General features: G+C 48.2%; 1 protein-coding gene across 2 annotated transcripts in view; it reads right to left on the reverse strand.

Moving 5' to 3' along the window:
* The window catches only part of Dock1 (dedicator of cytokinesis 1), a 411,811-nt gene that overhangs the window by 69,657 nt on the left and 318,239 nt on the right, over positions 1-23,915 (reverse strand). For both annotated transcript variants that reach the window (XM_090345612.1, XM_090345611.1), the window contains exons 30-32: positions 11,170-11,248; positions 10,123-10,223; positions 2,381-2,439 (exon numbers count right to left, since the gene is read on the reverse strand). In XM_090345612.1, coding sequence (XP_090201738.1) covers positions 2,381-2,439; positions 10,123-10,223; positions 11,170-11,248 — 239 coding nt within the window. The remainder of the gene's footprint in view (positions 1-2,380; positions 2,440-10,122; positions 10,224-11,169; positions 11,249-23,915) is intronic.

A 23,915-nucleotide genomic window follows, 5' to 3' on the forward strand; every position in this document is an offset into this window, starting at 1 on the left:
AGGGTAAGTTGCTAGGTCTTACTGGAGACACTTCCATGACAATGTGTGTTTAGAACCCAGGCCCAAAGTCGAAGCATCTCAAGTAAGACATAGCTGGATGTGCCAACTGCTTGAGGCTAAATGGACAGGGAAGCAGGACAGCTCGGGGACCCATGGTCTCCCCACTCCATCCCATCTGGGAAGGTAGGGGCCCAGGACAGAGCAATGCCTTGGGCTCTGTGTTGCATGGATCGAGAGGTCTTAGAAAAGGACTAGCACTCAGGTCGTGGAGACACAGTCTGCTGTGGACAGGTCACTTGCAAAGCCCTAGCCAGAGAGTAGCTAAGGGTCCTCGGCTGACTCCAGTTCTGACTGAGAACACACTGCAGGACAGACTCTCGTGGGATGAGGACTCATTTTTCTTCCAAGGACCACATCATCTGAGGGCCGTACAAAATTATCAGTGCAGGCAGACAGGTGGCCGTGATGAGGAGCAGACGCGTCTTTGCTGCTGTGAACCAAATGGCTGTGTGTACTTTATACGGGCTGAATGGTTCCCACCCCAGGACACAGGGCACAGACCCTGGTCCTCACTGCTCTGCCTCCCCACCTGGAAGCTTCCACAGCAGCTTTGCTCCCGAGACCCTAACTGAGCCGAGTGAGGGGTCTGCACAGTGAACATCTCCACAGACAAGGTTATGGCCACGTTTCATGAGATTTTCCAACTTCTATTTCTGTGTCAAGAGCCATGTGCACAATTGTGCTTCCTAGGGGATGGAAAGACTAAGAACGCCTGAGAGCTCTGGAAGGTGAGGGGCAAAAGGAGGTGAGGAGCCAAGGGTCTATCAGGAGCCCTGTCTTTGGTGGAGAAGAAGCCATGTGGACACAATAGCGGGTATGGCCCCCGCCCTGCAATGCTTCTCCTTCCTCCTGGAAAGGTGCCTGGGATGGCAGCAGAGTCACGAATCCAATGTCACGCCTTCACCAAGACCCTCCTCTCCTCTCCTCTCCTCTCCTCTCCTCTCCTCTCCTCTCCTCTCCAGAGGCTGAGGGTGCTAGGATTGAACTCAGTGTCTTACCACACTTTTTGCTTCTTAGTTTGTTTTTCAGATAGGGTATTCTTACACTTTTGCCTGTTTGGACTGTGATCCTCCTACTTCCCCCTCCTGAGTAGCTGAGATTACATGCATGAATCAATAGGATTTTTTATTCCCACCGAATTCTTTTCATCGTATCGTTCCATTCTGCATCTTTCTAGAGATACTTTCAAGTCACTGTGCAAGTGACTTTCTAGAGATACTTTCAAGTCACAAGTGAGTAGGTTCATGACCAGCCCTGGAAGAAGAGGTCCACTTTCCAGTCCCTGAGGAAGAGCAGAGAGCCAGGCCCTCTTAAGACAGTCACTGTAGGATTCTTGTGCCAATCGGATGCAGGAAGGTGGGGAGTTAAACTGAAGCATCGCTGAGGACCTAGTCAAGGCAGCCAGCCCATCATGGCCTGAGGGCAGGGAAAATAAGAGGGCAGAAAGAGCTTAACGCGAACTGGGAATGAGGTCATTACAGGCCTTTAATGAAAGGTCCTCGATGCCCTCTAGGCAGTGTGCAATAGTGGATTAGCATCAAGCAGATCCAGTCACTGTTTCTTTTAAGAATTGCGTATTATATTGATCCACATTTTGGTAGAAACGTTAACTTCTTACTCTTGTTGCTTATGAGTTTGCTGGAAAACTATGGATAAAATTGTTATTTGTCATACATATTCATATCCCTGACTGCTTTGATTGGAGGAGCACATGACATGGTGTTTGTCTGTCCATTCCCGTCCCCACCCCACCAAACCCTGGTGCCAGGGGACCTCAATTCAGGATTCAGTTTAACAAATCATTCACAAGTAAGAATATAGGAAGTGACGGGCGATGTCACATACAAAGACTGCATGGTTTGATACGTAAGCAATGAGGACCTAGGCTGGGCATGGCATGCATGCCTGTCATTCTAGCACTGCAGAGGCGGGGTGGGGAAAATTTACACGTTCCAGTCTCACTCGGGCTTCAGAGTGAAATCCTGTCTCAAACAAGAAACTGAGGCCTGCCATGATGGCTGGGAGTGATCAAGACCTACAAGAAACACTCCACTGTGGACACAAGAGGCTCTGTGGCACGGGGGCACGTTCTCCACGTTTCTACCTGCGTGGCACGGGGATACGTTCTCCATGTTTCTACCTATCGGCCCCACCCATCAAATCTCTCCCCTTCCCTTTGATCTAACTTTTGTTACTGGAGACTATGTTTAAAAAAAGTAGAAATTCTGATTTTTAAGATACCGTGACCCGAGGAACAGGGCCACGTCAGGACCCAGTGCAGATCTAGGTGGTCTCTAGCCCCAGGGCCACCACTACTCACCCAGGTTGTACCACATATCTCTGATTTCAAAGCCAATCTGTCTCCTCATATCGCCATACCTGGAAACCAGGGAAAGGAAAAACACCGTCACTCCACCGAGCTTCTGGAACCCATATTCGAGTATTTTCAAAGATATCAAAGACTTCTGCTCCAGAAAAGACTTCTACTCAGACAGTGTCTGAGTTCTAACTTCCTTTGCCACCAGCAGAGCTTCCAGGACACAGGGTCCAGCCAGGAATCTCGGACTCATTCCCAGGTAACAGCACCTCATGGGATCCTGGAGAAGCTGGGAAGCATGGCAAAACCATTCTGCTTTCTTTAGTCTCTTGGCTCCTGGGCCTTTTAAGAATTGGCTTTCTAGGGCTGTTGGTAGTGGCGAGAACTCAGATCACATTCAGCCTCGACACCAACCACTTTCTGGTGTCAGAACTAAACCCTGGTGTGGAGGAAGGCCACCCAAAATTCCTGCACTCTATCATATTTTAATGTGAGGAATGGCTCCACAGCAAATCATGTCAACAAATAATCCATGGGTTTTTTTGTTTATCGGGGAAAATAAATGCTAATTTTCCTCCCGGTGGGCAAAGAGAGGAGGTGTATGTTTCGTAAATAAACAGAATTTGAGAATTTGATGCTTCAGAAGATAAACCTTTATTAGTTTGTGAGCAATTTACCTTTTTCCTTTATTGCCTAAGGAAAACACTGATTATATCAAAAATAATAATTTGCAAAATTATCATAGAGTGCTGTGGCCTAGCAGCAGCTGTCACGGGGCTTACTCCGTTCGTCCTGGTGGCAGCTGACGTGCTCAGGAAAGCTGATGTCAGATGATCACATTGTGGCTCTTGAGGCAACCACCCTGCAGGGCCCCTCATGTGTCTATCCCAGGGGACAGGAGGGCCTCACCTGGAAGAGCGCCCCCCGGTGGGTGGGAGGCTTGGTGCAGAGGGAGAGACTGACCTCAGAGCTTAAAGGAGTCCCAGGACACACTGGGAGCCAGACGCCGAGCCTAGCAGGTGGGTTGGCATGGATGCAGGTGGAGTTAATGCCTCAAGGTGGGCCTTGGCAGGTGACAGGCTCATCACCAACACCACCGTGAGCAGTGGTCTGACACAGGCAGAGAAAAGCACCAGCAGCAAAGCCACTGGATCTTAGCAGGTGGGTGGCACACTTCCACGTAGGACTCATACCCTAAGCTGCCCAAAGTGCCCTATAACCTGAGCCCGGTTACATCAAGCTTCGTTTTGGGGGACTCCCAAGACCCAATTTGCCCCTGCATTCACATCAATGCCATGGCAACAGCTACTGTAGCAGTCTCAGGGAAGATGCTACTGGCAGCCAGGTGACCTGTGGTTTGGCTTGGTAAGTTGGAGGCGTGGTGACTTGGAGATCTGGCATCCTCCAGCAGTTAGCAGGGGGAAAGGAATTAGAAAAGTAAGCCTTGCTCAACCCAGCACTGACCTTTTCTCCAAGGCCAGTGAGATCCTTGCTGCTCAGTGGACAATTACCTTTTAGTCAAGCAGGTACCAGACAAGCCCAGGCCACAGCATGTCCCAAAGGTGGCCCAGGAAGACAACCCCCCCGCCCCAGGCCCTGTGATGATCAGATCTTCAACACACAGAGGCGGCCAGAGCCCCAGAGGAGGTAAAAACCAATCAGCTGTTAACACCCCCACCTTGAGACTATGGGAAATTCTGGTCGGCCCTGGGCCAGGATCTCTGGAAACATAAGAGGCCCTAATGCCATGCTGATCTTCGCCACAGCCTCTGCCTCTGTGGCCCCTGATGCAATTCCTTCTTTTCGGTCCTCTAATGATGAGAAGTAAAATAGCGCCAAGGAATTCCTCAAGTGTGGAAGTTCAAGTTCAAGAACATGTGGCTATCCTGGGCTTCGCACAGCTAGGCTGGCTGTGTGGCTCAGACATGTCCGGGCCGTGCTCTGCCATTTCTCCCACGCTGGGGTGGAAATCCAGAGGCTGACAGCTGTGTGTGGGAGGGGCAGGGAGGAGAGGGGTGGTCCTCAATGCCTGTCTCTCTGCCTGTGCCTGTCCTTCAGTGCTGAAGGAGGCCTGAGGGTCCAGGGGTTCCATTCCCAGTGTGGCTTTCCTCTCTGTAGGTGGAGAAGACCTTGCTTTGGCAGTAGCTGAGAATGAGGGGTTGGTGAAGCTCTGAGATCATGTTCTCCACGAGCCCTAACCATGGCTGCAGAGCAAATAAGACTGGGTACTCCAGCCTGGAAATCCCAGCAAGGAAGAGGGAGCTGGATGGAAGAGGGAGCGATTGGGCTTCCCTGGCAGTGAGACTGATCTTTTCTTTCGTTTTAATAAGGCAGCAGCTCTGATGAATCTATACGTGCCTCCGAGTGATCCCCAAATGCAACCACCGCTGTCATCAGCTCTCCAGAGGGCTTCCCGAAATGTTTCTACATTCTTCCCGTGCAGGAGAAAAATGATAATAATTGTGAGTTTCGGGGCTCCCACTCATTAACTGGAGACCGAAATCGGAACTGGTTGCAACCCTAGAGATCATGCTCGAGTTCGTCTCTAACAATTCACAGCAGAGGGGGCTGACCGACCAAGCCTGGAAGCAGAAGCATGGCTGCTCGTGCAGGGAGAAGAGATCCCACATCCTCCCTCATCTAGTACCAGCAAGCACTGTGCAGTTTTCGGAACACCTCTGCTCCATTTCACATTAGGAAGGCAGAAGCCGACTATGCTGTGACTGTCTGTGAGGAGGCTGGATGTGAGGGGTGGAAGCCCGGCCCAGGCCGCCACGCTACAAGGGCAGGGAGCTGAAGTAACCTCGTGCTGTTCTGTGCTTCCACCCTTTCAAGTGGGCACAGGTGGTACAGTCGGTACAGTGGCAGGCTGAGATCCTGCACTCATTCACGTGTGGACACCTGGTTTTCTGCACCTTACTTCTAGAACAGAGCACAGAAGTTGGCCAGAATAGAGGCTAGCCTGAGCCCAAATGTAAACACGACTGCGAAAGTCACCTGACCAATCTTGACCCCACGGGGGAAATGGTCTGCGATGCTCATCTCCCAGGCTTTCCTGAATAGGGGAGAGATCATGCCTGCCTGTCCCTGCTACCATGAGGCTGGGTCGGCCTTTCCTTTAAAAACTCAGGTGGCGCTGGGAGTGTGGCCTAGGGCTAGAGTGCTTGCCTAGCATGCACAAAGACCTGGGTTCGAATCCTCTGTACCACATCTATAGGAAAAGCCGGAAGTGGTCCTGTGGTTCAGGTGGTAGAGCTCTGGCCTTGAGAAAGTTCAGGGACAGTGCTCAGGCTCTGAGCTCAAACCCAGGACTGGCACAGAATAAACAAACCAAAAACCTCAGGTGGGTCATGTCATAGCATTGCAATCAAGATCCGCCATGGTACTTAGGCTGACTCCTTTGGTAAATGTTTACTGAGCAGCTCTGTCTGACAAGATTTATAGACCTCAGGAGATTATTTGCATGAGTAGACAGACAGACATTAATCTAATAATGTGATACAATAGATCTTTACATGTAGGATGGTTCATTCCCAAGTGTCACTCCCTTGGAAATAGGAGCAGGCTGAGGGAAGTCACACCAGAGTGAGTCATATACCTAACCCATGGTCTCCTATTGAGGAAGGGGATAGTTAGTGACAAAGACACAAAGGAAGCTATGAAGGAGAATCAAATCTGAAGTAACCACACGCCAAGTACTGCAAGGACTGCCAGCAGACACGAGGAGAGGCCTGAGACGGATTCTCCACCTGAGCCACCAGAAGACCTATCCTGCTGGCATCTTGGTTCCATGTTTTGGCCTCTATAATTGTGACCAAAAAAAAAAAAATTCTGTGGCCATCTGGGTTGTGTTCACTGCTAGGGCAGATGGACCTAATTAGGAAACTAATGCTATGGTCCATTGAGTTAATATCCTGGTCCACTAAATGGTTGGTGCAGTCATGTGATACATTCTCCTATAGGAAGATGCTCAGTGACTTGCATATTAAAGTCACCAAGCTGGCAGCCAATCAGAAGACTGCTCTTCTACAAGAATTCATGTCTCCTGAGCCTCAGTGATAGGCGCTGAAACGGGAGGAGGGGTTCTGGTCAGGTTCTGCATCTATAGATGTCCTCTTGGTCCTTCTTGGAATGTCCCTTGGTGAGAGCTGAACTCCTTACATTTTCTTGTTATGGACTTTGAGACCTAAGGGACATTTATGTTGGGGTTTACCAGCACATCTGGGCACTGGTTTGGGGCTGACAGGACACATTCTCTGTGTGGTGTGCTTGCTCTTCTGTGAGCGTGGGGACTGGATATTCTGGTTATCCCGTCTGTGCCATTGGAGGACTGAGCACTAAAGGAGATGGGATGAAGAGACAGGTCTTCTGATACTAGAACATTCTACTGCTTTGTGCCAAAGAGGTGTGGACCACACAAACAAGTGAGGGCCTACCAGGCTTGGTAGGGCAGAGAGGAAGGTGGGCAGAGGGAGACAGTGGTCATTTACTAAGACCTGGAGAAGCAGAGAGGCCCACCAGAGACAGCTTCCAGGCCCTGGACGTAGATCTGTGAGTGAGTGCCTCGGGCTCTACTCTATTCCAAATGACATCTCACCACCGTCTCAGGCCCCTGGGCCCACCCACAGCACTGCCCATGTGCCCCAGGCTCCATGCCCCTCTGGTGGTTAGCTGACTCTTGGCTATAGGTACTCAAATTCAGCTTCTTTCTCCTCTCAGCATGAAGCCCACAGTGCCAGGAGGCCACTGGGTTCTCTAGGCTCTGCCATGGGGGCTAGTGCCCTGGCTGCCAGGCCCCGTCACGGCTCCACTTCTGTTCTGAGGGCCAGAGTCCCGGCTGTCAGGACATTGTCTCTCCCCTACTTCCGTCCTCCTCTCCTTGTAATTTTTACAGTTTAGCGTCTCTGCCTTTTCTAGTAGCCCATGGATGTCTTCACTGAAGGACCCAATTTTCCTTTCTCTCCTGAGCCCCAGGAACCCTGAGCACAGATAACTTTCCATGAACCAAAGCATGTTTAGGCACTATATAGACAAATAAGCCTAGCAAATACAAACTGTTGAGTAGGATGCCCAGAAATACTTCTTATTCAGGTTTTGTTATGTAGAAATAGAATCTCTGAATGGCCCTAGGAAGTGTTTCAGGTTCAGCCAGCCAGGAAAAGTAACAAATGCTGATTTGCCTGTATGCAGCACACAGCTCACCTCCGGCTTGTCTCGGACAGAGGCAGGCTGGGGCCCTCTGGATGGCATGTCCACACAGACCTGGAGTCTGTGACCGTGGAGATTCCCCCAGGCTCCCAGGGGCCCGAAACTAGTCTGCACAGTCAGAAAAGGACTTGTTCTGAAATGCTCAGGTCTTTGTCTTGGGAAACCCATGGGAGACAGAGAAGGGGAAGCCTGGATTGGTGGAGATGCCCCACTGGCTCTGCACGGAGACACCGGCTGCCATGTTGGATTTTCTTGGGCTTTGAAACCTCTGACTCTGCCTTGCTATACGGGAAGCAGACATTTTCTTTGGAGGCCAAGGCCGGTATGGAGGAGGCACTTGCAGGTCTTGCCTTAGCTTGGGCTTTTGGCATATCGGCAGGAGGACTTGGGGCCCTGCCCCCTCACATGTGCATGTGCAAGACTTCTTGGGGCAAAGGGAGGCCCCACCCCTTGGCATGTGTCCATCTAAGCCTTCAAGGCTCCAGTTTCACAGCAGCGCTGTTCTCCTGTGGGCAACCTTAGGGGTGGGAAGTGCAGGTACCTAGCCACAAATGGATTCTATAGTCAACCAGAGTGTCATGGCTCAGTGAGTGAAGCCAGCCAGGCAGGGGTGCCGGGCAGAAGCCTGTTCCTACTGGGAGATCGGTGACAGGGGCCTGAGCTTCAAGCTGTGACCCTGAGGTACCCATGCCCATCTTGCTAAGGCGGTGCTGGTAGTTAGGGCCTCCAGCATGGAGCACTGGAAAACAGAGAGGGCCATCTCTCACGACCTCCAGCTCTGTGTGTATCACCAAGCAGTAATGCTGTGGCAGGTCGGCCTCCAGAAGGTCCAGTCTGGAGAAGTCTGTGAGGCAAAGTGGAGGAACTGGGGTCTGTGAAGGTGCTGGTACCATGGAGAGGCTCTGTGCCCCCACCATGTCGAGATGGCGCCTCTCCTTCTGAACACTAAGCACTGTCTTGGACACCAGTCATCCAGGTGGGGGGCCTGAGGAAGGGCTGGCCAGGGCGAAGCTGATCTTTAGTTAGAAGGGCACAGATCAAAGGCGTCAAGGTCACCAGCACAGCATCTGTGTAAACTTCATGATCTGAGCTGCCTGGAGTAAAAGGCTTTCCAGACCTTCTAGCCATGGTGGCCAGTGACTCGGTTCCTCTGTGCCTCACCTCATTTTAGCTGGAAAATAGGGATGATGAGTAGCTCAACGAATGCTTTAGCTTTGTAACATATATAGATATAGATATAGATATAGACACACACATATGTATGAAAATGCACACCTGGCTTGGTCATAATAATTATTTGCTGAAACACATCTGGCCCTCTAGGCATACTCTGCTTTTTGTTTACCCCTCAATGGAGAGAAACACTGGCGTCAGAGGAAGGCAGAGTGGCTGGTGCCTTTGGAGACTTCCTTAAGAATCTCTGACTTGGCAAAGCCTGGGCAGTTTGAATATTGCAGAGATATTATAGACAAGCTGACTGGGCAATATGGGAGCCATTCCAGAATCTTCTCAGGGGTCCTGATGAAACGGAAGCCCGGATCAGTGGGAAATTAGTGCAAGTGAGTCAGAAGGAAGAGGCAAGAGCTCATAGCCCCCAGACTCTAGAAGGAAGAGGCAAGAGCTCGTAGCCCCAGACTCTAGAAGGAAGAGGCAAGAGCTCGTAGCCCCAGACTCTAGAAGGAAGAGGCAAGAGCTCGTAGCCCCAGACTCTAGAAGGAAGAGGCAAGAGCTCGTAGCCCCAGACTCTAGAAGGAAGAGGCAAGAGCTCGTAGCCCCAGACTCTAGAAGGAAGAGGCAAGAGCTCGTAGCCCCAGACTCTAGAAGGAAGAGGCAAGAGCTCGTAGCCCCAGACTCTAGAAGGAAGAGGCAAGAGCTCATAGCCCCCAGACTCTAGAAGGAAGAGGCAAGAGCTCATAGCCCCAGACTCTAGAAGGAAGAGGCAAGAGCTCATAGCCCCAGACTCTAGAGGGAACCTCAGGCCGTGGTTTTTTCCTTGATGCTGAAGCATAAGAATCACACGGGGGTGACAGGAAGGAACCTTGGCTTTCACAGAACATGAGCTGATGCCAGTCCACCCAAACCTATCAAGAGGAAGACGGTCCATCTGAGGCCAAAAGGAAATCCATCCACAAGTCCATCTCCACCATCAGGCGTCGAACCAGCAAAGCCGATGGATTTCATCAGAATCCTCCCTTTCTTCCAGGAAGGACCAGGGAGTTAGGCAATCAAATAATCCACATGGGTAATGGCATCATAACAGGCCCAGCGAAAGCCATTTTCTCCAGAAACTCAACTTCTATGCTGTAATAACCGTCTCCAATGGTCCTGACTTTGAGCCTAGCAGGACGAATCCTGCAATTTTAGATTTTGAGTCATGGGTTAGAAAAGGCAATATTGGATTCATGATTTAAAACCACCCTTTCATTACACTGTGATTACATCTCAATTTGTACCCAGTTGGCTTAGAGTCGACATGAAAATTATGCTAATAGTGCTGGAGGCTCTTGCCTAGTGTCAGAGCTGGACAAGTGACTTACTTGTTAAGGATTTTGCCTCTCTTGGCACTAGAAAAATTTTCCAGTTGCAAGGAGTCTTGAGTGAGGAACGCGACAGCCAGGTGAAAGTAGTTGTTCCAGAGCTGCAAATCAGAAGGGGGAGATGCTAAGATGTTGGACTGCAAAAAGGCCGTGGGACAATTATTAAATGCTTGACACATATTCAGAAATGTCAGAACAACAATTAGCAGGGCACTGGTGGCTCACACCTGTAATCCTCGCTTAGGAAGCTGAGATTTGAGGATTCTAGATTGAAGCCAGCTCAGGTACACAAGTCTGTGACACTCTTCTCTCTCATTAACCACCAGAAAGCTGAAAGCAGGGCTGTATCTCAAGTGGTAGACTGCTAAGTTTGAGCAAAATAACTAAGGGACAGTGCCAGGGCCCTGAGTTCATGCCCTATGACCAGCACCAAATAATTAAATAAATAAACAAATAAAAGTAAACATATTAAGTTTTTGAATATGGCATTTCAAATACACACATGCATAAGAATGTATGCAAGAGGCAATTGGCATGTATATACACACATATACACATATACACACCAGCACACATCCAAGAGGCTTTTCAAACACAGATTCACATACTCACACACTGAAGTGGCCTTCCTAAGGGACAGTCAGATGACTACCCTGGATTTAGGTGTGGAATGGCATGAAGCCAAGAAAGAGTGCTGGGGCCAGAGTTCTAAGAGCAAGATGAACTCAGGCAGGCAGGCAGGCAGGCAGGCAGACCTGCTCTCCCTCCTGCTGAGTCCTTGTTGCTTGCTTAGAGAGTCCCTCTTCTCACCCACTCAGTAGATTCTTAGGAAACCACTTCATCTCCTAAGTTGTTCAATTGAGCAAACACCCTGGAGGTGTGACTGTCACTCCTAAGGCCCAATAGCGCAGTCGGTAAATTCCATTTCCATGCATATGAGGGGAGACCAGTTAAGTTTGAGGATCAGAAGTACAAAGGACCAGCATGCACCAGCTATTCATTTTAACACCCCTCTACCACAAAGCTCACGTCTACCTCTTCTCTTACCTGCAGCTCAAAGTTGGCTTGATCCAGAAATTTCTTGTTCAGCATATCTGCATACTGATTAATCGCTCTCAGGAAGACTCTGAAAGATCAAGAGAAAATTACATAATTGCACACTTAGGCTCTGCACCTTTGTGGGGTTGGCATTTCAATTAGATGTGATCCCAGACTGTCTGGAGAGTGAAGTCTCCAACTCTTGTGCAAAGTTGGAAGATTTTTGCCAAAAAAAAAAAAAGCACACAGAATTATATGCAGATGTTCTCCAAATTAATCAAGAAAATTAGCAACTGCAGAATGAAGGGAACAGATCAAAATAACAGCTTCTGAAAATCACATTTGGAAAGTTATCGCTTAAGAAATTCCAATTTAAAGAAAAAAAGAGAAAGGAAACACGAAAGGTATAAATAAAATCCTTTCCTAAAGTTGCAATGTCTTAATGTTACATCATTAAATTATGCTTGGTTAGATGGCTTCTTAATGCAGTGAATTAGAATGGACGCCTTGCACACAAACTCTCTGGCTAGGAATGGTGAACTAGAACTACACTGGGGAAGATGGCTCACATTGCATTGTTTGTTTTATACTGCTCTGACTGTACTGATTTTCATCACTGTTCAATTGTTAAGGGAAAATTAAAGAGCTTTAGTCAATAGGAAGTGTGATTTGATGAGACTTTTCACGGGGATTTTAATTCTGTGGTTCATGGATCACATATAACGTTAAGCATAATTCTCCATACATTGACTTTTACTTTCTGATGATAAAATATACAAGGTAATCATGGAAAAGCAATTTATCATAAACACTATTTGGGCTGTCATGAATGATTCTGGAGTTCTGGTTTTTGCATGCTTGTTCATTCAGTAGGATCTTTATTATTTTTTTTAATCACCCTTCAAAATGTTGACAAAAGAATAGAAGCAGAGCTTCTTCCTTGAAAGTGGTCCTCAGGTCTGGCACAAGAAAAGATGCCAGAGTAATTAGCAGTGGGTCACAGATAATAAACTTAATCACCCTTCCTCTATTTAGCAGCAGGGAGCAGCTGGAGTGTGAGGAAAATCTAGGCTATGTACTAGTAACTGGGACTCTCTCACCACACCCCCTCCTTAGCCAGACATGGCTGGAGAGTTGCCCTGGAGCTGTGTCTGCAGCATGCAGGACCTGCCCTACAACCTGCAGGCAAACTTATCTGCATCTTTCTCTGGGACATGAACAGAAGCCCAGAATGGAAGAACTTGTGTTATTAAGTGACTGTTCATAGACAGCTATGAGAACTTCTGCTTTGTTCCGTCACCAAGGGCCAGGACCAGGCAATCGCATGTCAGTTAAACGTGAAAAATGCTCCTATAGCTGAATTTGATAATTGATGATGATTATGATATTTTTAAAGCTGAACACAGAACACACGGGCACCTTGGTAACAGGTACTTCAAAGTGGCTTTTGCTTAGTGCCATGGACTCTGCCCAAGAATTCACTGCAGAAGGCAGGATAAAAGCTGGGCAGCCCAGACTCCATTTTGTATTCGCATTCTTAGCTCTGAGCCATCCTCTCCTTCAGGCACTTCATACATGCCTGGAAATCCAGACAGGACACAAAATCTCCTGCCAGGCAGCAGAGCTCACTGTAAAAAGAGAACCACACCAGCCCTGTTCTGAGACCAGGAGCTGCCAGGCCATCTATAATGGCCAAATCCACAGGTGATGAGTTACACCTGTCCTCACCCCAGTTCTTCCTCGATTAAAACCCAAGCATGGATTAAAATGTCGCCTTCCGTCTTCCTTCCTCTTCCTCCACTGCTGCTTCCTGTGCCCAGACTTAACTTACAAACCCCAGCAGTATGGGCCTGGAACTCAAAACCCTTTAGAAACATCTTTACAAAGAAATATAGCCCTAAGGACAAATAGCACAAACCCCATGTCTTTTACATGTGGGGAGCTTGGCACTTGGGCCAGCCCTCCATGCATGGGCTTCGGTTCAGATCTCAGAAGTACAGGGCCTGGGGACAAAGAAGAGAAGGTCACCTCCTTGTCTACAGAGCTGGCAACCCTGCACATGGTTTCTGGAGACATAGCTGCAGGAACTCTGGACTCTGAGACTGTGTGCAGTGCTAGCAGAAGACAGTTTCCAGTCCTTATGAGAGGGCTCACGGGAAGCTCAGGAGCCCCGGGCTTCTAGAAGACACTGTCTCCAGCCCTCTCCACTAATAATGACAAGTTTACGTTATTATTACAGTGTAATTGTTTTGCCTCTAGATAGTGCCCAAATAGTTACAATATGCTATTTCTAATTAAGCTCTGGAACAAATTCAGCTGGCTAAATACAGGTATTTCTCAAAATGACTTAAAAAAAAATAAAACAAGCTAGGTGCCAGTGGCACATGCATGTATGCAATCCCAGCTACTCAGGATGCTGAGATCTGAGGATGGCGGTTTGAAGTCCACCCAGGCAAAGAAGTCCATGAGATTTATCTCCAATGAAGAACAGTGCCCAGGCCCCGATTTTAAGCTCTAGGAAGACTTTCCATCACACACACACACACACACACACACACACACACACACACACACACACACCAGGTTGAGTTGCATGAGGAAACTGTAATCATTGCAGTCCACACAGGTCCCATGTGTCAGGGGCTCAGTGCACTGGAATGGCATCATGAGTGCAGTGTCACCCAGGACATAATGTCTGCCATTCACTCTGGATCAGATTGAAAATCTAGCTATGACTCTGAGTCCACTTGATGATAAACCACTTAGCAAACCAGACAAACAGAAACAGAGACTATGAGGGGCTGGGAGTTTAGCCTTGTGGTAGAGTGCTTGCCTAGCATCCATGAAGACCTGGCTTTGATTCCTCAGTACCACATACATAGAAAAAAGCCAGCAGTGGTGCTGTGGCTCAAATGGTAGCGCTCTAGCCTTGAGAAAGATCAAGGGACAGTGATTAGGCCCTGAGTTCAAGCCCAGGAGTAGCGAAAAAAATAAAAAAAGAAAAAAGAAAGAAGGAAAAGAAAAGAAACAGACTATGTCAGGTAAGACTATTAAGCACAGTAATTAATAATTATTACATGGAATATAAAGAAGACTATTGTATTAGAAGCTCCTGTGTAACAATCTGTCATTCAGAGGTGGGAAAGCACCACAGGCCAAGCCATGTGACAAGACAGATGGCAGATGCCTTACTAGAGTAAACCAAAGGATTCCCTTCCACTGGGCTCCCCACAGGAAAATGACAGTGGGTTTAGAGAGAGGCGGAGGCAGGGAGAGTGGGGTGCAAACGGCTTGCTTTGACACCCTTGGTGACCCTGTCTATGCCAGGCACACTGTAAGAATTAGTGCCAGAGAAGCCCCACTCCGACCATTATGTTGATGTGTTGGGAAGTCCTAGGCTCTGTGTCTGCTGGCTCACCCAACTGCTTTCCGTACCCACACAGCACCTCATACATGGTCCATGCCCACTGGGTGTTTATCACAGGAATGAATGAATGAGTGAATAAATGAATTGATGGGTGGATGGATGGATGGATGGGTAATGGAAGAGCTGGCCCAGGAGATCAGGCTCTGATTCACATTGGACAGGGACACAAAGAGGCTATGGCATTTGGCTGTTCCCGGAATCCTTGCGTTCTGAGAGTATGTTTTCTAATTACCCCAATTTCTTATTAGGCATTGGGATCTACATCTGGGCAATGCTATCCCCTTTCTCCTCCCCCTCAGAGTTCACTCCTTCCTTCTCCCTTTTGGTGCTTGTCCTTTGATGACAATAATCTTGTCTTTTATGTATCAAATTCCTCCAGTGCCTTTCCGAGGGTACCTTTCCCACTGAGTATATCCTGAAATGCTCTGCTGGAAGACTGTGACTGTGCTAACAGATCTCACTGAGCCATGGCCCACAGCTTCCCAGCAGCTTGCTGTGACAGAGGGGGGGACTCTCCCCAAGGCAGCCCACATCTCTCCACTTTTCCAGTCAACACTGTGCTGTGTAAGTCTCCGGGTCGAAGTGTAGAGGCAGGCACAGGACAGAAGGATTTTGGTGGAAAGAGAAAGTAAAACAAGTAGGTGGTATTCTAGTCTTCCAGAAAAGCCAGGGCCACCAAGGGAAGGCATCAATCACCCTGTGAAACACAAAATTTAGATCTAGTTCTGAGCCAGAAGTATGAGGTGAGTTCTAAAATCAAAGCTAATGGTGCGAGAATTAGATACTTCAATAGATACTGTTCCAGATGGTCAAAAATCCCTGAGAAAAAAGGCAAGCCCACATTAGATAGACAGCCTTTCCCTACGTGCAAGGATTTATTCATAATCTAAAGTTTTAGAAGATAAAAATCTAATAATGCACAGATCCCTAAGGGGTGTGCGGGGAAGGGTCAGAAGCAAATCGGATTATCCTGAAAGGATCCAACATGCCATCAAGTCAAGACCTCTGCAAGCTGTATTCCTAAAGGCCCAGTGTAAAGACCTCTGTGTTTGGGATAAGTTATTCCATGTCCAGGTAACTGGCAGCAGACCCAGCATGCACCTAAAAAACTGTGGCAGCCACTGGGGGATGGAGACAGTGCATTCCAGGGCCCACATAACTGAACAAACCACACAATTCCGAAAGTTTTCCAGTTTGCTTCTTTGCTGGTCTAGATATTAAATCCTGGTGAGCTCCCACTAGAAAGAACATTTGGTTACATCCTGTCTGTGTCAAGTGAGTTTAATTATAGTTGACACGTTTATACATTTGTGTAAGTTGAGGTGTGAATCTAATAGTATCTGTCAATCAATAGCTTCATGTCCATGCAAAACATTCAGCTATGCAGCTTTCAGAAAGTTGTTCCACACCACAAAGAAATGCTGACAACGGGAGGCAGCAGATGTTAATTAGCTTGATTTAACCACTCCACGAGAGAGATATGTATATCATCACACCACATTACAACCCATTAAGACATACATTTACTTTTCAATTAAAAATAAAAGTTAAAACAGGCTGGGCACCAGGAATCCTAGCTACTCAGGAGGCTGAGATCTGAGGATTGAGATTTGAAATCAGTTTGGGCAGGAAAATCAGTGAGATTTGTATCTCCAAATAAGCACTAAAAAACCAGAAGTAGAGGGCCGGGAGTTTGGCCTAGTGGTAGAGTGCTTGCCTAGCATCTATGAAGACCTGGCTTTGATTCCTCAGTACCACATACATCGAAAAAAGCTGGAAGTGGTGCTGCGGCTCAAGTGGTAGAGCTCTTGCCTTGAGAAAAAAGTCCAAGGACAGTGCTCAGGCCCCGAGTTCAAGCCCCACGACTGGCAAAAAAACCAAACAGACGACAACAACAAAAAAAACCAGAAGTAGAGCTGTGGCTCAGGTGGTTGACTGCCAGCTCTGCCCCAGCCACCCCACCCCCAAGTTAAAAAAAGCAACATTACGACAAATACAAAGACTTGCTTAATTCTCTGAGAGTCTTGTTCTGTCCACCAACAGAACACTAAGCATGGCACTTCTGAGCTCCCTGGAACTTTGAATCCAAAGACCAGTATCATTGGAACTTTCTGGAAACGAGGCCGAAAGGGTTCTATTTTGTTCTCTTAACTCTGGGACAGAAGACTAAAAAGAGACACCACGATATGGCCGAAAGTCACTATAGGTGGGGCCCGTGAACATTGTCTAGAATCTTGAGTCATAGTTGGTGGAAAGGGAAGAGTGGTCACAGTGTCGGGCCATGGGCTGGGCATGCCTGGAAGATGGCCAGTTCTGTCTGCAGTTCTGCCTGCTGCAGTCCCAAGGCTTTCAACAAGGTATCCCATTCCTGGGGACATCCCCACATCTGGCTTTTCCACCCAGGTGTTCACTCTGCCCTAGCACAAATAGGGTCAGGGGACACTTCAGCCGCCACAGGAGAGCGTCCTCCAGGGCGTCTTAGAGCAATGGGCTATGTGCAGAAATATAGGTAGGACTGTCCTAAGTAATTATGTGTTGATTGGGAAGAAGGGAATTTAGCAAGTGGAAAGTAATCAGAAAGCAATTTAACTATTACAAGCTCCTGGCACAATCATCCACTCTTAAATGACTCCATTCTGACAGCGCCTCAGGCATCTACCATCTCTTGTTACCCAGCGTTTGATGCCAGTAAAACTTACAATGAGGTCCTTATTACTAAAGAGGGGAAAATATGGAGTCAGGCATTGAGCTTCCAGTGAAACGCAAAGCTCATTTCTCAAATTGTGATGCTGGAAGGATTCTGTTTTTTTTTTAATTCCTTCTCTAAACTTACTTTAAGTTACACAATTAGATTGTACATTTCAATATGAGGGCATTTAAATACTTTTGGCATTAAAACAAGGGGAAAATGCATTCTTTCAACAAAATGTTTTGCCCAAAATGGATGTGAAAAAAAGAAGAGAGAGAGAGAGAGAGAGAGAGAGAGAGAGAGAGAGAGAGAGAGAGAGAGAGAGAGAAGAGAGAGAGAAAACAGATCAAAAGTGACAGATTTTTGTACCTGCAGGATGAGTCAAATAGCCGTAGTTGGAAATTTGCCTTAAAATGATTTCTGCCTAATTCAGGATTGCTGGGAAAAAAGGGGCAATTTCAGATGAATTGATAAAAGACACACAGAGACTGTTACTCAATTAAGCAGGAACAGGAGCTAATGCATGTCTTATTTCCACTGGCCACCCCTTCTGCACAGGCCACCCTTGCGAGAACTTTCCTCAAGTCCACGGCTAAAGGGATTAGCAACTTCGTGACCTGTGACCTGTGACCTGGGTGGGAAACGGAAAATCCTCATGCATGACATAGGCCCTCGAAGTAAGGCCGGTAGAAGGGAAGGCTGGGGGCCTGGGGAACTGCCTCAGGTCCCACTGACATGAGAAGCTTCTGGAAATGAGGCTAAAAGAGTGTCCTGGGAACAGGAGTGGCCAGGAATGTGGGTGAGTGTGTCTGTCACTGCTGCAGCAATCTCCCCAGGACTGGGGGGCGGGGGGACAGGAGGGAAGGGTCACGTGCTCCAGGGTGGCTTCTGATGGCCCAGCTCACTGCCTTCCTTAGCAACCCCTGCCTGGATGGTCAGTACGACCCAAGAAATCCCGGCCTGTGTTGGGCTCTCACATTAGATTAAGGCAATCCCATCGCAAACCAAAGCAGACAGCCTGATCCGTGGTCCTCCAGCCAGCTTCACCGGTGAACACGCTCTGTTCATGGTGTGCGCTCTGTTTCCTCAGCCCCTACCATCCTCAGAATCTCATTTTTAGATGGATTTTGTTGAAACACTTAGAGCAGCTTTCAGTTTCCAGCCCAACCGAGAGGAATGTACAGGTTTCCCCCAGCAGCGCCTGGTGCAGCAGCCTCTCCACGTCCTCCTCGGTATGCCCCGGTCTCCTCGTGGTGGCTGCTGTTCCTTCTGGGTAATGTGTGTACAGGAGGATACATAAAGGTCCACCAGAACCGAGCCACACTCATGCATTACGGGAGGGCCTGTGGCTATCTGCCCACAGCGTGGTACAAGTGGACTCCTGACCTCTCCCCTACGAATATTTCTGGAGAATTCCTCATTCTGGTTTTGGTGTTGTTGGGGTGGGCATTCTAAGTTATCAGAAAATGAAATTTATCGATCAAAAGATAAAACCAAACAAAGACTACAGAAGGTAACACACCCCACTTGCAGCCTGCAAGTGGCTGACTGTCAGGGTAAACACATTCTGAAACCCCAGCAAGCGGCTCCTCTTTACTTGTACTGCAAGTATCCCAAAGGTGGCCTAGCGAGAACATTAAATTAAATTAATTAATTAATTATGTACTGGTATTGGGGCTTGAGTACAGGGCCTCCTACTGTCCTCAGTATTTTCCACTCATGGCTGATGTACTATCACTGATCCATGCCTCCATTTTTGGCTTTTTGCTGGTGAATTGGAGATAAGAGAATATTGGATTTGTCTGTCGGGGCTGGATCTGAACCCTGATCCTTAGAAACTCAGACCTCAGCCTCCTAAGTAGCTAGGTCAGAGATACTAGTGCATGGCTAAAGGAAAAGTCAATTTTAAAACCCCTAATTTTGCAAATGTTTTCTCAAAGAGAAAACTGACTGAGTAAGATAAAATATTTCCAAACCCTACATCTCGATGAGTGTGGGTTAGTATTCAAGATGTATATGGAACTAAAGCAGCTTAAATGTAAAACTAAAGCTAAGACCCCCAAATAACCTAAAGTGTTTGGAAAAGAACTTACTAGACAGTTCTCAGAAGAAGACACAGAAATGCCCACAAGTATATGAATAATGCTTTAAAATAAGTAATTGTCAGGAAAATGTGAATCAAATTTTCAGTAAGATGGCAGCCAAGGGCTTTGGTTAAAAACAGTGAAATGTAGCCAGGCACCAGTGGCTCACACCTGTAATCCTAATTACTCAGGAGACTGAGATCTGAGGATCGAGGTTCAAAGCCAGCCCAGGCACTAAAATGTCCCTGAGTCTCATCTCCAATTAACCACCAGAAAACCAGAAGTGGTAAAGAGCTGAAGAGCTCAAGGACAACACCCAGGCCCAGAGTTCAAGCCCCATGACCAACCGAAAGAAGCAAAAGAAAACAGAAAACCAATGAAAGGTGACAGTGTTGTCCAGGAAACAGGCATGCTTGCACCTGTCAGTGGGATGGAAAAGGTGGCCAAATGCTTCCTGGGTTCAGGAAGAAGTATGTTGAGAATAACTACATCGAGGTCTGCGTAAGGCAGATGGAGCCAGTGTCACTCAACTGTGCACCTGGAAATGGCCAAAGTAGCAACGTTCTACTGAATGGGGTTTTTGACCACAAGAGAGAGAAACACAGGGAGGAAAGGAAACAGAAATTTCCAGAAACCACAGCAAGGAAGTCATACGTTTTCTGTCCTTCCCGTTGACTTCATGTGATTCAGTTCTATGACAGAGAACATTAAAACCAACTCACCCACTTGGGAATTAGAATGTGTGCCTCCCCCCAAAGATGCAGGCTGCTCAGATCTGTCAGGAGTAAGCATAAGCAAGGACCCCAAGTGATACCTAACAAGGACAACCACACACTCAGAGCGTCTCTGGTCTGCTGCCAGGCACAGAATGGGGTTCGGTCCGTGGCACACACCCTAAAGCGTCCCATGTTCCCTGGAGACTGGCTCATAGCCACAGCTCCCAGCCACACACACACGTGTTGGCTGTGTAAGTGAACCCACCTAGTGGCCTAGCACCGCGCAAGCTGTACGATCCCAGCCAGGAATTCCTAGGAGAGACTGGCAGAACAAAGGCAGATGCTTTTTTCGTTTCCTGCTCCGAACAGACCAAGTATGCCTTGAGATAACCCTAGTGCATTTTCAAGACTTGCTTAAGGGCACTTGAATCATTTAGCAAACTAATGTAGTTCGCTGGAGGCTCCTTGCCACAGGCTAGACACCAGAACAAGGTTCTCTGCCCACGGTGGGCCTAGGTGCCTGAGACAGCACCCAGTAGCCGCTGGCACTCGCTGGCATCTCCCATCTCCCCCATCTCCTCTGGTTCCTAGCAACTTATCTTCACTATTGGTTTAGATTTCCTTCACCAGGCCTGTGAAAGGTGCTGGGGGACCCCACACCAAAGGGAAGAGGAAAAAGGGGGAGGCCAAACTACATGCTGCCACTTATAGGCCAGGCAGCCTTGGTCCAGTTTGCTGGTAGTTCTGAACCCTACTTGTCTGAGGGTGCTGGAGGGTGCGGATCAGAGGCTGTGGAGTCTGAGGAAACAGGACCATCCACACTGCTTAATAATTGACAGCGACTGTTGGAGGAGAGGTGAAGGGTATGAGCCATATCTACTGGATAAAGTACCCTTCAGAAGATCTTTGTGGACAAAGCAGAGCTTAGATTTAGTATATAAAATTCCAGCCACTGTCACAGACCCTCTGGCAGGACTGCTCATCCCTCCTCTCTCCACCCCCCACCCCACCACAGCCATTACACCAACAGCAAGCAGCAGGCTCCTTGTGCTTCTCACCCCATTTCCTGATTTGCTATCAGCCAAGCCAGGCTCTCTTTTCAAGGGCTGGTGTGATTCCATTAGGCCTGTGTGGACACTCATCTCTCCTTTGGGCCAATTAATTACCTTACTAATATCTGCAAGGCCTTTCTATCGGTACAAAGATGTCATATGAGCCTATCCTATGACAACACATGAGAGTCATCTGTCGTCTCTCAGGGTTTGGCATGGATTTGGTGATAACTGTGGTAGCTCCGAACTTTTGCTTACTGATCTGGCTCAAGGATGAACTGTTGTAGACATGACTAGAGCACAGGATAAGACGAGGGAGAGAGGAGAAGCTTCAAAAGGCAGAGGCCACGTTGTTCCCAGCTTGTGGAAATGTTCCTCACAGGAGTTGGTGCAGGAGGGAGCATCATTAGACTCTGGCAGAGAGTGGTAAGACCAGGGCACATAATGGGCAGCTCACAACTACCATGAAGAAACCACTTGGAGATGGCTGTGCGTTCATGTTTTATACTGACCTGTGAGAAGCATCTAAATGGTGGGAAGACTTAGTTTGTCTCATGGTTTCAGAGATTTCAGTACATGGGTGGCTGGATCCAGTCATGGAAGCCTGTGGCCAAGGCAGAACCCTCAGATTCATTAATTGGGAGTGCATGGGGCCCCACTAGCCCCATCTCATGTGGGATTAGAAGGGATACTGAATGAGAAGACACAATCCTGTCTTGGAAGCTGGGTGAGGCCACCAGAAGCCACCCTCTCAACCTGTCCCTGGAAAGCCCCCTTCCAAGCACTTCTCAGTTCTACTATTGGCAGAACGATTGAACCATTAGTGATTAGTGGCAAGGATGTGACACAGGCAGAGAATAGTAAAGGCATAGTCAAGACTCCCAGGAGATGGGGCTTCTTAGTTGCCCACTGCATTTGAAGTAGGATATTTCTGCTGTTTCTGCCATCAAAGGTCCAGGGGTTGAGGCAGAAGTAGACTTGCCTTCCCTTAGGTGCCTCTGTGAGTCAGAGTCTAATCTATGCCATACCTCGTCTCCACGCTCTTGAGGACATCTTTGCATTCCTGCTGTTTCCCCGATGTCAGTCTGAAAAGTGACAACTCCCCTCCAAGCTGGGAGAGAGCTTACGCCCACCTTCCATGACCAAGAGCAAATCTGCTGGGGCAGTCTCACCACCATCTCATGGCGGGGGGAATGGGGAAGCGTGGCTTATCTCACCGCTGGCTTTGAACCAGCAGGGCAGTAGCAGGGTGCTAGCTACCAGCTCATTCCTGAGAAAACTTCAGAGAGAGGAGGAGTTCACGCCTCTAAAGCTGAAGGCTCAGTCTTACGGGCCAGTCTTCCCTGCTCTCTGCTGGGCTGAGCTCTTCTCTCCAATGCAGAGGTGGGAAATAAAGGATGAGGGTAAAACTCATGTGTCAACAGAGCTGTCCTTCTTATGGAGGTGGTAAGCAGAAAAGAATCCCTTTTCTTCTCTTTTTCTAGACTTTACTCCCATTCCCTACTACCACCCCTGACCACACCGCATCTCATATCGGGGAGGAGGTGGAGACATCATTGGGACTCTTGGTCTGCCTTACCGAATGACAAAATCATGGTGCCATCTCTCTGCCACTAGCTCCAGCTACCTGAGAGGAGCTACAACTCTGCCTCCTAGAAGGCAGGGCCCACGTGTGAGCCATGTCTGCGACTACCTCAACAAACTTCACATATAGAGGATCTTAATTAATATCAGAGTGATAGCTTACAGATTGTTACTGATCACAGCACATTAATAATTCTACTTTAAGCTGAAGCTTTCATCCTTTTTTTTTTGGTTGTGGAACTTGAGCTCTGGGCCTGGGCGTTGTCCCTTAGCCCTTCAGCTCAAGGCTGCCATCCCACGCCTTGAGCCACAGCGCCACTTCTGGTTTTTTTGGTGATTAAGTGGAGATAAGAGTCTCAGGGACTTTTTAGTACTTGGGCTTGCCTTGAACCTCGATCCTCAGATCTCAGCCTCCTCAGTGGCTAGGATTACAGATGTGAGCCTCCACGCTGGGCTACAAAGCTTTCATTCTACTTGGAAGGGTTCAGTCCGTGGAAGAGCAGATGTTTTCTGTGAAGAGCCAGATAGTAAACAGGTTGGGCTTGGCAGGCCATGTGGTTTGTGGAGTGGCTCCCTTGCCAGAGGAGGCGCAGACCATAAGTACGTGTGGGCATGGCCACGTGCCCGTGTAGTTCTAGCCATGGTCATAGGGGTTTGAGTTTCATGTACTTTTCATATGTGATAAAATGGGATTTTGCTTTTCTCCTGATCCTTTAAAACTATTCTTAGCATGTGGGCAGCAAAAATACTCACTGCTGGAGGCTGGCTTGGTTCTTAGGGCTGCAATTTACTCACTTATCCTGATTACCGTTCAGGAATGAACACATCTCTTCTGCTTCTCGGTCTCCCCCACTCACTTGACGAGCCAGGGACTGCATATATGCCAGGAACTGACTGACCAGTATATAGCCATGAGCAGAATGTGGGAGAGTGTGAGGTTGTGGGAGGAGGCTGACAGGTGGATAGAGCGCTCCCAGGATGGGTGTGTGGATGGGTGTGTGGTCCGAGCACCGCCTCTGGGGGTAAGACCCAGTTCAGCCTGGAGACCCCACGATGTCAAGGGTCAAAGGCCAACAATGGGAGGGACATTTGAAACTTTAACTAAGGGGAGAAAAGGGAGGAAAGTAAAAGATGGAGGAGGACAGTAGAGGGCTTCATGTAAGAGGAAGGCACTGGACAGGAAGAAAAAGAGTGGGAGAGAAA

The sequence above is a fragment of the Megascapheus bottae genome, chromosome 15 (assembly GCF_031878675.1).
Source record: "Megascapheus bottae isolate mThoBot1 chromosome 15, mThoBot2.hap1, whole genome shotgun sequence".
NCBI classification, from domain to species: Eukaryota; Metazoa; Chordata; class Mammalia; order Rodentia; family Geomyidae; genus Megascapheus; species Megascapheus bottae.